Raw genomic sequence first — 13,183 nt, forward strand, 5'->3', positions numbered from 1 at the left:
ACTTGGCCTCCACTGCCTTCTGGGGCAGAGCATTCCACATATCCACCACTCTCTGCGTGAAAAAGTTTTTCCGCATCTCAGTTCTAAATAGCCTACCCCTTATTCTTAAACTGTGGCCTCTAGTTCTGGACTCACCCATCAGCGGGAACACGCTTCCTGCCTCCTGCGTGTCCAATCCCTTAATAATCTTATACGTCTCAATCAGATCCCCTCTCATCCTTCTAAATTCCAGTGTATACAAGCCCATTCGCTCCAATCTTTCAAAATATGACAGTCCCGCCATTCCGGGAATTAACCTTGTGAACCTACGCTATACTCCCTCAATAGCAAGAATGTCCTTCCTCAAATTTGGAGACCAAATCTGCACACAATACTCCAGGTGGGGTCTCACCAGGGCCCTGTACAACTGCAGAAGGACGCCTTTACTCCTATACTCAATTCCTCTTGTTATAAAGGCCAGCATGCAATTGACTGATGTACAAGAACACCTAGATCTCGTTCTACTTCCCCTTTTCCTAACTTGACTCCATTTAGATAGTAATCTGCCTTCCTGTTCTTGCCACCGAAGTGGATAACCTCACATTTATCCACATTAAACTGCATCTGCCATACATTTGCCCACCAAGTCACCCTGCATTCTCATAACATCTTCCTGACATTTCACACTGCCACCCAGCTTTGTGTCATCAGCAAATTTGCTAATGTTACTTTTAATCCCTTCATCTAAATCATTAATGTATATTGTAAACAGCTGCGGTCCCAGCACCGAACCTTGCAGTACCCCACTGGTCACAGCCTGCCATTCCGAAAGGGACACGTTAATTGCTACTCTTTGTTTCCTGTCAGCCAGCCAATTTTCAGTCCATGTCAGTACTCTGTCCCCAAAACCATGTGCCCTAATTTTGCCCACTAATCTCCTATGTGGGACTTTATCAAAAGCTTTCTGGAAGTCCAGGTACACTACATCCACTGGCTCTCCCTTGTCCATTTTCACAGTTACATCCTCAAAAAACTCCAGAAGATTAGTCAAGCATGATTTTCCCTTCATAAATCCATGCTGACTCGGACTGATCCTTCTACTGCTATCCAAATGTGTCATAATTTCATCTTTTATAATTGACTCCAGCATCTTTCCCACCACTGACGTCAGGCTAACCGGTCTATAATTCCCTGTTTTCTCTCTCCCTCCTTTCTTGAAAAGTGGGACAACATTAGCCACCCTCCAGTCAGCAGGAACTGTTCCTGAATCTATAGAACATTGGAAAATGATTACCAATGCGTCCACGAATTCTAGAGCCACCTCTTTAAGTACCCTGGGATGCAGACCATCAGGTCCCGGTGACTTATCAGCCTTCAGACTCAACAGTCTATCCAACACCGTTTCTTGCCTAATATAAATTTCCTTCAGTTCATCCTTTACCCTAGTTCCTTTGACCACTATTACATCTGGGAGATTGTTTGTGTCTTCCCTAGTGAAGACAGATCCAAAGTACTTGTTCAACTCATCTGCCATTTCCTTGTTTCCCATAATAAATTCACCCTTTTCTGTCTTCAATGGTCCAATTTTGGTCTTAACTATTTTTTTGCTGTTCACATACTTAAAGAAGCTTTTACTATCCTCGTTTATATTCTTGGCTAGTTTACCTTCATACCTCATTTTTTTCTTGGCGTATTGCCTTTTTTGTTATCTTCTGTTGCTCTTTAAAAGCTTCCCAGTCCTCTGGTTTCCCGCTCATCTTTGCTATGCTATACTTCTTCTCTTTTATTTTTATACTGCCCTTTACTTCCCTTGTCAGCCACGGCTGCCTTTTACTTCCCTTAGGATCTTTCTTCCTCTTTGGAATGAACCGATCCTGCACCTTCTGTATTATTCCCAGAAATACCTGCCATTGTTGTTCCACTGTCTTCCCTGCTAGGGTATTGTTCCATTGAACTTTGGCTAGCTCCTCCCTCATAGCTCCATAGTTCCCTTTGTTCAACTGTAATACTGACACATCCGATTTTCCCTTCTCCTTCTCAAATTGTAGGTTAAAACATATCATATTGTATGCCACTTTGATACCTGTAAAGGCTCAGCAACCTCAAAACACTGGCAATAACTTCACTCCATGGTCTTCTCCTCAAAGGTGGAAACTAGTGCTCTCAGCTCACGAGTTGTGTACTTGAGCTAAAGCTGATGGCAGGTGCAGTACAAAAGCTGGTCATTTCAGACAGAGTCAGAGTAATTTCTTCATTCAGAGAGAGGTTTGTGAATCTTTGGAACTGTCCCCACAGAGAGGGATTAATGTGTATCGTTGATTATATTGAAACTAAATAAACTTCTGTGCACTCAAGCAAAAGGAGTCAGTGGGAATTAGGTGGTAGATCAGCTATGATCTAACTGAATGGTGGAGCAGTTGGAAGCATTGCATGGGTGTATTCTGCATCCGTTTCCTGTGCTCTTAAAGCTGTGGAGTTCGTGAGCCTTTTGGGGTTTTCCAACAACTAGTTGTGCTCATTGTCCTTGGTGCCATTGTGGTCACTGTCCTTGTCCTTGATCACAGTGAGATCTGACTTTAGATATAGTCCTCGTTGTCCACGGGAATGGTACCGGAGGAATGGAGGGAGGCGAATGTTGTCCCCTTGTTCAAAAAAGGTAGTAGGGATAGTCCAGGTAATTACAGACCAGTGAGCCTTACGTCTGTGGTGGGAAAGCTGTTGAAAAAGATTCTTAGAGATAGGATCTATGGGCATTTAGAGAATCATGGTCTGATCAGGGACAGTCAACATGGCTTTGTGAAGGGCAGATCGTGTCTAACAAGCCTGATAGAGTTCTTTGAGGAGGTGAACAGGCATATAGATGAGGGTAGTGCAGTGGATGTGATCTACATGGATTTTAGTAAGGCATTTGACAAGGTTCCACATGGTAGGCTTATTCAGAAAGTCAGAAGGCATGGGATCCTGGGAAGTTTGGCCAGGTGGATTCAGAATTGGCTTGCCTGCAGAAGGCAGAGGGTCGTGGTGGAGGGAGTACATTCAGGTTGGAGGGTTGTGACTAGTGGTGCCCCACAATGATATGTTCTGGAACATCTACTTACTGTGATTTTTATTAACAACATGGATGTGGGGGTAGAAGGGTGGGTTGGCAAGTGGGCTGAGAAGTGGCAGATGGAGTTCAACCCGGAGACGTGTGAGGTGGTACAATTTGGAAGGACAAACTCCAAGGCAGAGTATAAAGTAAATGGCAGGATACTTGGTAGTGTCGAAGAGCAGAGAGATCTGGGGGTACATGTCTACAGATCCCTGAAAGCTGCCTCACAGGTAGATAGGGTAATTAAGAAAGCTTATGGGGTGTTAGCTTTCATAAGTCGATGGATAGAGTTTAAGAGATGCGATGTAATGATGCAGCTCTATAAAACTCTAGTTAGGCCACACTTGGAGTACTGTGTCCAGTTCTGGTCGCCTCACTATAGGAAGGATGTGAAAGCATTGGAAAGGGTACAGAGGAGATTTACCAGGATGCTGCCTGGTTTAGAGAGTATGGATTATGATCAGAGATTAAGGGAGCTAGGGCTTTACTCTCTGGAGGGAAGGAGGATGAGAGGAGACATGATAGAGGTGTACAAGATATTAAGAGGAATAGACAGAGTGGACAGCCAGTGCCTCTTCCCCAGGGCACCACTGCTCAGTACAAGAGGACATGGCTTTAAGGTAAGGGGAGGGAAGTTAAAGGGGGATATTAGAGGAAGGTTTTTCACTCAGAGAGTGGTTGGTGCATGGAATGCACTGCCTGAGTCAGTGGTGGAGGCAGATATACTAGTGAAGTTTAAGAGACTACTGGACAGGTATATGGAGGAATTTAAGGTGGGGGGTTATATGGGAGTCAGGGTTTGAGGGTCGGCACAACATTGTGGGCCGAAGGGCCTGTAACGTGCTGTACTATTCTATGTTCTATATTATAGTCTTATAGACCAGTTCATTATCGATTTATATATGAGTTCACAAATCTGTGGTTGCTCCTGGTTGGGTCAACATTTCTTGCCCATTTCAAGTCACCCTAGGCCAAGGGACTTGCTAGGTTACGTCAGAATCAGCAGATCACATGCAAGTTTAAGACAGTGAAGTCACTTTGCTGAACCAATCCTGTGATTTTCATGGTCACGATGGTCCTGTATTTCCATATTTAGTCAGATATGTACAGTTCAACTTTCCAGCTGCTGTTTGGATTTTGAACTCAAGCATCTGGGTCTTCCTCAGGTAATTTAATTACCATGCTCCTGTTAACAATTAACCAAAGCCTTTCTTTGATGAGGGTGTACTATCAGTGCACCCATTTCCATTTTTATCAAGAAGAAAGGAAGCTGTACCACTGGTACATTAAGAAAAACCAGTATCATCTTTCCCAGACAAGACGGCATACATCCCTTACAGCTGTTAAGGATTTTGAAGTATCCTGTTTCTTCCCATAGTGAAGTACCTTATTCCAAAGTAATGGTTAAACATTCATTGAGATTCCTGAAGTCTGTTAACTTGTGGTGCTAGCACTATTACCAGGATGTATCTGGCTTTGAAAAGCCTGGACCTTTGCACTCTGGACTAAGTAAAGCTACAGAAAAAACAATGAAGCATGCTAATTACAATTAATGCTACAATGGAGGTTGTTGAGAGATGGGAATAGGTGATGCAGCTCTTAGTTCCAAGGTAGTGAGGTTGGAGTGAGTAGGAAACAGTGTTTCATTGCTGAGATGAGTGGTAGATTTCAAAATCACTTCTCAGATAGAACATAGACTTGAGTTTCTCTAGAAACTTGGGTTTCTAAATTTGCAAAGATTTTTCTCTTACTTATGCAGAAGCAAATCACAAAGAAGGACTGATATTTATTTGGCCAATTCTAACCCTGAAGACTGTTTAACCTGTAATGTCCAGTTTAAGTTCTGTGGTTATGGGAACAAATTTCTCAAGTGCAGCAAAAATCAAAACAAGAGTAAATGAAATGCTTACAATGGAGAACAACAGCATGTAACCCTATTCTTAGCAAAGTGCCTAACCCTTCATGTTTATACAGGCAGTCACCGGGTTACGAACGAGTTCCGTTCCTGAGTCCGCCTTTAAGTCGGATTTGTATGTAAGCCAGAACAAGTACATCCGGTATTATTTAGCGTCAGTTAGTCAAATGTTTGTTTTAGGATATAGTATATATTTTACCTTTCTATGCAAATAAAACACTTAAGAAATGTATCTATTCCAATAATTAAACCACTGTGTTGCTTAGTAATAATTGTAGCTCTCATCAGGGCAGGGCCTTTCACAGGCTCCATTATTCTCACTTTATCCTTTAAAATTGTTCCGATCGTTGACTGACTGTGTAGCCTAATGCTTTTCCAATGACCGATGACGTTTCACCTCTTTCCAAACGCTTTATTATTTCCACTTTATTTTCAATTGCGATCGCTTCCCGTCAACAGTACAGAAACACTGTGGGTGGCGGGACCGACCTCCGTCGGCTCCGAAGATCCGCTGGGTTGTAAGGACCACCGCAGTGAGACAGGTTAAATGAAACAGGTGGGGGCTGTGCTGGGTTTGGGTATTTGATCCTCCTCAATATTCCATGTGGGAATTTAAACTGGAGGTGGCAGTGATTTTTTTACGAGGTCGAGTTGTGAACTCAACCTCAACCTGGCGTGCTTGGGAGCAGTCTGTCACTGGATCAAACTTAGGAACCTCCGTTCTGGAGCCTGGCGCTGATCTCACTGCGCCACCAGCCGACCGGAAAAGCGGGGGGGGAGGAGAAGAGGGGTGAATCTTGCTAAGAAAAATTTAAGCCAAATACTAAATTACATGCTCAACACAGTATAAACGGCAACGACTTAAAATGGTGGAAGGCGTCGCAATACGACTTAAAATGGCAGACGGCATTCTCCTGCCTTGGTTCGTAAGTACGAGTTGTTTGTAAGTCGAATGTTCGTAACTCAGGGACTACCTGTACTATACATGACAATATAAAACAAATTACACATGGACCCAGCACACAGATTAGACATGGCTTGCTATGATCCAGTGTTCACAATTGCTATGAGTGTTTTCAGCCACTTTGCACTGATACACATGGAAGTAATAAGTGACTCTTATTACACAGCTACTATATCAAGGATACACACTCACAACACACCGAAGGCTGCCACAGACTGATTCAACATTACTTCACCTACCTTTTCCAATTTTAAACAACTAAAAGAAATCAGAAAAATTGTCTTTTAAAGCACCTGGTATTTAAAACACTACAGTCTGGTAGTTACAATAAGATGATATAACAGTAAACATCCCAGTGGAACAGATCAATTTTCAACTCTAGCAAACTCTCAAAATAATATAGCCTACCCCAGCGAAAGGAAAATGCTGACACATGTGCAGCACCAGGATAGCAGAAAGAGTTGATTAACATCAGCTCTGTTAGCTTGTGATGATGTACTCACAGGGAAACCAGTCTCAGAATACTGAACCTGCACAGAAGGAACTGACAATCCACTGACAGTCATGCACTTACTCCCAGTGTTTGGAACCTTTGTACCTTTCCGTGTAGGGCACAGGCCAGAGATGTGTAGAAAGGAGTTACAAATAACCTGGCCATCAGGGAAGTACAACAGACAATGTGCATAATACCTCATCACACAATATTATCAATTGTCAAGACAATATTGCTTCTTTATAGAACTACAGAATTCTACAGCACAGGATGAGGTCTATTGGTCCAACTCGCACACCAGCCAAAACTGGCCTTGTATTAATCCCACTGCTCTTCAAACAGTCACCTTGTCATGGTAGTATAGACTCATTCTCCCAGTTTGTGCACTTCAGGCTAGAATATTCTGTGCTGACCAATTAAGTGCCTCGTCTGGCCAGAAATTATCTTCCTCCCTCTATTAAATGTAAATAAACCATTGTGGATTTGTTGTCCTACTGCACTTCGAATGATCTCAGTAGTTAATCCCATGCTCTTTTTTTCCCTTCCCCAGAGTTGTGGGCAGTAATTAGACCATAGATCTTGTTTTTCAGAATGAAAGAAAATAGTGGGGAGCTGTTTGGCATGAACTCTTACTTGTACGTTTGAGTTTTATCCAACCAGATTCCGCAGATAATGGAGCCAACCATTCCAGAAACCACGATAGTGAGGCCAATCCTCCCTGCATTCAGTTCTTCACCCTGAGAAACAGATAGTTATTAGTGGGCTTCCTCAGGTTATTACAAGAGAAACCTTTCCATCTGGTGGATGACTACAGCTGCAGGGACAGTTCACATTCATTTACCACATATACACAAACTGGTCTGTACTCACACTTGCTAAAAACCATCAACATTAACTCTAAAACAAGGTTCATTCCAAAAACAAAAAAACATTAGCATCTGGATTATTTCTGTCTTCAGTTATTCCTGCTGAAAAATTAGTATCTTCAGAATTCAATCCAGAAGTTTGTCTCTTCAAGATTAATTGGGTAAAATATCTTCAGCAGAGAAATATGATCAGATACATCTGCAAGGATGGTTTACTTGAGTTTGTCTACATTTTGAACATCTCAAACCACTGACATTCAAACAGCAGCTGTGGGAGCAAACCCCAAAGCACTTTGCGCCCTGTCATTCTAATGTTTTCTTAAGACAGCACTTTCAAAGTGCTTCAAAATAAAAAAAGAACACCACAAAGTTTATAACTGGTCACAAATGCCTCAAAGACAAATTGTACCCATTCAGTTAAATGATGTAAAAAGTACAGATTAAGCTAGCAAAGCACTAGGTCTCTTTTCTGGTACATTACACAAGGCCTTATTGAAAAAATATCATCACTCCCAAACAAATGGACATAGTTGGGATTGGACAGGATCTGCTGGACTGATCTATTGGATCAATTGGACTGACAAATAGACATACCTGGGCTTGGACAAGGATCTATTGGACTGATCTACTGAACTGATCTATTGGTTCAGTTGGACTCACAAATGAACATATGGTAAGGCTCTTGGCAGTGTGGAGGATCAGAGAGGTCTTGAGGTCCACGTAAAAGCTATTGCGCAGGTTCACAGTGTTGTTAAGAAAATGTATGGTGTATTAGTATTCATCAGCCATGGGATTGAGTTCAAAATCCATGAGATAATGTTACAGCTATATAAGACCTTAGTCAGACCCAACTTAGAGTACTATGTTCAGTTCTGGTCACCTCACTACAGGAAGGATGTGGATACTATAGAGAGAGTGCAGAGGAGATTTAAGGATGTTGCCTGGATAGGAGAGTGTGCTTTATGAGAACAGGTTGAGTGAGCTCGGCCTTTTCTCCTTGGAGTGGCAGAGGATGAGAGGTGGCCTGATAGAGGTGTATAAGATGATGAGAGGCATTGATCGTGTGGATAGTCAGAGGCTTTTTCCCAGGGCTGAAATGGCTAACACAAGGGGGCACAGTTTTAAGGTGCTTGGAAGACGGTACAGAGGAGATGTCAGGGGCAGGTCTTTCACACAGAGAGTGATGGGTGCGTGGAAAGCACTGCTGGCGATGGTGGTGGTGGAGGTGGATACAATGGAGTCATTTAAGAGATTCGTAAATAGGTATGTGGAGCTTAGAAAAAGAGGGCTATGTAGTAGAGTAATACTAGGCAGTTTCTAGAGTAGGTTACATAGTTGGCACAACATTGTGGGCCGAAGGACCTCTAATGTGCTGTAGATTTCTATGTTCTACATCAGTTTGGACATAATATATTGAACTGACAAATGGACATACTTGGGTTTAGATGATATCTATTTGAGGTTGGCCAGACTAAAAAGCATAATGTGGCAATGATGTGGTAAAATAGAGCAAAGTTTCAACAGATTACACTATGGTGCATGCTGCCAATCTCAACCATACTCTAGTGGTGAGTCAACAGCAGAAGCCAAAGAACTGCCCAAAATAAAGGCAGGAGAAAAATCTGTGGGATAATTATCTCAGTCTCCAGTCATGAACATCCCAACAGCCAAGTGAAAAGGAAGGACAAAGAGCAGGTAAATTCCTCTTACACCTAGAGGCATGGTGCCTGGAGACCCAGTAGAAACACCCTTGTACATAAGAGGAGGGGCCATTTGGCCCATATTTCCTATTCTGCCCTGTAATAATACCACACATGACAAACTGGGTCATTTTAAAATGAACCTTCCAATTGCAGGGTCTTTCAGTCTGATCAAGTTGAAGAGCTTTTAGTTATTTAATCTTGAGGATCCCTCTGACATTCGGCAGATCACACTGCACCTTGACTGTCTTCCCCTGCAAAACACTGGAATTAATCTGACAACCATCCCTCAGAGGTGGGAGGGAACACCTACTTTCTGAAATGGGAACAATATGCACTCATAGCTAAACCCATGAATATTCCTCATTCTTTAAATGGTAACAATCCACTTGCATCACAGTTGTGTTAACACTCAGGAAAATTAACAAGCAAAAACTTTGGAATCAAAAATCCCCCCAATGATTCACTAAGTAAAGCACAAAACTTAGTAAGAATGATAAATTGTATCAGGTTATAATGTGGTAACTGGATCAGCAAATTTGCTGATGACATCAAGATTGAGGGTGGACAGCAAGGAAGTCTATCAAAGCAGGATCTGAACTAGCAGGAAAAACAGGCTGAAAAATGGCCAATAGTTCTTACACAGCGAATGAAAGGGCACTGAGGACTGCGGTTGAACAAAAGAATCTAGGAATACAGATCCATAATTCATTGAAAGTGGTGGCACAGGTTGGTAGGGTCATATTGAAAGCTTTTGGCATGATGGCCTTCATAAATCAAAGTACTGAATAAAGGAGATGGGATGTTATGTTGAAGTTGTATTAGACATTGGTGAGGCCTAATTTGGAGTAATATGTGCAGTTTTGGTCACCGAGCTATAAGGTCCTCAAGTTGCATGGGGACTAGGTTAGGACTTTATTCCTTGGTACGTAGAAGCTTGAGCAGAGATTTGACAGAGGTATACAAAAATTATGAGAGGTATAGATAGGGTAAATGCAAACAGGCCTTTTCCACTGAGGTTGGGTGGGACCACAACTAGAGGTCATGGGTTAAGGGTGAAAGGTGAAAAGTTTAAAGGGAACATGAGAGGAAATCTCTTCATTCAGAGGGTCATGAACTGCCAGCACAAGTGGTGCACTTGAGCTCCATTTCAACATTTAAGTGGAGTTTGGATAGGTACATGGATGGCAGGGGTTTGGAGGGCTATTGTCTGGGTACAGGTTGATAGGACCAGGCACCTTAAATAGCTTGGCATGGACTAGATGGGCTAAAGGGCCTGTTTCTGTGTTGTACTTTTCTATGACTCTATAATCTCTTTTAGAAAGGAGTTTGGCAGTTTTCACGATGGGGAATCTAGGCCAAAAATAAAACTTCTAGTTATGTGATCTTCATTAAATTTCATTCAGTTTAGATCCTACTGATCCTACTGATCTGGCTGGTTAGAGAAGCAGACAGGAGCTTTGTAACTAGCAACTAGTTTCTTCTCTCACTATGCCTTCAGTAACTTTTTTCCTTTTTATCAGTCCTGTGTGTTTTTGATGCCATTCATTACAGTACTGTGGTAGTTTGGTTACCATGTATATATTCTGACTTTTGGATTAAATTGACTTCAGGATGTCTGTAAAAACAGAAACTGTTTGTTACCCGGGGATGGCAGTAACAGGGGAAGCTTCTAGCCCAAAGACACTAATAGGCAGTCCTGACCATGGTGTAGAGAGAGAAGATCCTGGTATTGCTGACTCACGGTTTTCCAGGGTGACAGACTACTCCTGCGATATGCCAGAATGAAGAAGAATCATATTTGAATTAATTCACCATAAACAAATTTACTTTTAAAACATACAGCTCCTGTAAAGTACAGTTAAATCTCTATGCTTTGATTTGGATTCTAAACCATTGTAGGGTATTAAAAAAATTCTATTCCATTTGGTTAATTTGAGCTTGGGATTCATTCTGGCTCTTTCAGGTTTTATCATTTACAAATGAATTTGAATTCAATGAACCATTTCATCACTTCCTACCAGAATTCTTCCAGCTGCGTTGTACGTCTGTAGGAACCAACACAGTAGTACTGTACTCCAGCTACCCGGCATCCGCTGGAAGAATCTGTTTACTGGGTAAGATGACACTATCATTTTGTACAATATATGGATGTCCCAAACAGACACTCAGGAGTTGCAGTACAAATTGTAGTCACATTAATTAAATTGAAATAATGAAGACATTAGATTGCTGTATTTAAAATTCCAGCAGCACCAAATCTCAGACTGTTAACAATCGGCTGTAGCACCTCTCAATGCTGCTTTGCAGGCAGCTGACAGAATATGCAAGAGAAGCCAGCACTTGCTCTGAACAAGATTTCCTTCCATTACTATCAGCAAGCATCTCTTACCCACCAGGCTTCTCCTCAAGACTGAACAATCAAGGTGGAGAAATTAGTGGGAAATGCCAGTACGATTTCTAATGCTTTGATTGCATGGTATAGCACATAGATACACCAGCATGTCTCAGAGTGCACCCAGCATCTCTGTATTTCACTATGTTAGGGCAGATGGCAGAATTACAGAGGAAAAAGATTGACAAACGCAAAAGAAACTTGTCCTCATGACTCATTTGATAACATTCATCACATAAATTATGATCAACATTAACATTCTGGTTTCTCTACAAATTGTAGCAAATGCATCAAGAGCAAAACGCTGAGATTGTAACAGTAACATTTACACAAATTAATAACAAGTTTACGCATTTTCATCTATACATCCTGAGATTGATTTGCTATAATGTAGATGTATAATGCTCCCAAATCTATTTGTAGACCAGAAGAACATTATTCTGTTATTGGTAATTATTGGATTATCACTCCTTCATTGGTAATAACAGTGAAGACATTAACCCATCAAACACAAGAGGTCCATTGGATAAGGGAGGAAATGACCATTAGTATATACAACTGAAAACAGTGCGCATATGCGTGCTCACACACACACACACACATACACACACTCACTCACTCAAACAGCAGCAGAACAGTTTACTAGACTGAGTTACTGGAGATTGTAGCACATATCAAGCTCTCTCAGATAAAGTGTTCAGTTTGAGAGGCTGCAACAAACTAAACATCAGTGGTGCCTAACAGAAGCTGTTGATTTCTTGGGCCTCTGACAATTCAATCTAAATAAATTGGGATTGATCAATCAAGTCTGGAAATCTGAATATTGAGAGACGAAACATGCAACAAGTCTTTCTCCAATGTGAAAGGACTGTTTGTAATGGTGATGTTCAATCAAGGGGAATAAATTCTAATGGTGAAAAAACCAATCGACTTATCAGAGTGAAGTAGTATGTGTTGGGGTGAAAAAGATCTTTGATAATATTGAAATTGATAGAGGTTGAAGAATTTTGCAGCTGAAAAGTTCTCAAAGATAAATGAGAAACACAGAAATAATGAATGGCACTAATGTGTCTTCATGAGTCCTGCTGAAATGACATGTCATTTGGATGAATAAGGAAGATGGACTGACTTTGAGGAGATGATGATTTTGTTAAACCAATAAGATTAGTAATGATTAGATATAGAAAGCAGAACAGCTAGTAGAAGAATATCACTTTTGACAAGTTGGGTTACTTTGTGAAACAGCATAACATAGGCAAAAACAGTTGAATATTTCAATGGGAGAGTTAGAATATGGCCATAAAACATAGGAGTAGAGTTAGGCCATTCAGCTCTTCAAATCTGCTCCGCCATTCAATCATAACTATTTATTTCTCTCTCTCATCCCCATCCCCCCCCCCATTTGTAACATTGAATACCCATATGAATCAAGAAATCTATAAATCTCTGCTTTAAGTATACCCAATTGCTTGGCCTCCACAGCCATCTGTGGCACTGAATTCCATAGCTTCAGCACCCTCTAGTTAAAGAAACTACTCCTCACCTCAATTCTAAAGAGATGTTCTTGTATTCTGAAGCTGTTCCCTCTGGTCATGGGCTTCACCACTATTGCAAACATCCACTCTATCTAGGCCTTTCAATATTTTGGTAAGTTTCAATGAGATTCCCCACCCTATTCTTCTAAACTTCAGTGATTTCAGGCTCAGAGCCATCATCCAATGAGCTTCATACATTAACCCTTTCGTTCCTGGGGTCATTCTGCCCAGTGCATCCTTTCTTC

General features: G+C 41.5%; 1 protein-coding gene across 4 annotated transcripts in view; it reads right to left on the reverse strand.

The window, feature by feature from the left end:
- Positions 1 to 13,183, reverse strand: part of flvcr2a (FLVCR choline and putative heme transporter 2a) — a 230,772-nt gene that overhangs the window by 124,785 nt on the left and 92,804 nt on the right. For all 4 annotated transcript variants that reach the window (XM_073039134.1, XM_073039132.1, XM_073039131.1 and 1 more), the window contains exon 5: positions 7,076 to 7,179. In XM_073039134.1, the coding sequence (XP_072895235.1) occupies positions 7,076 to 7,179 (104 nt within the window). The remainder of the gene's footprint in view (positions 1 to 7,075; positions 7,180 to 13,183) is intronic.

The sequence above is a fragment of the Hemitrygon akajei genome, chromosome 3, assembly GCF_048418815.1.
Source record: "Hemitrygon akajei chromosome 3, sHemAka1.3, whole genome shotgun sequence".
In the NCBI taxonomy this organism is placed as follows: Eukaryota; Metazoa; Chordata; class Chondrichthyes; order Myliobatiformes; family Dasyatidae; genus Hemitrygon; species Hemitrygon akajei.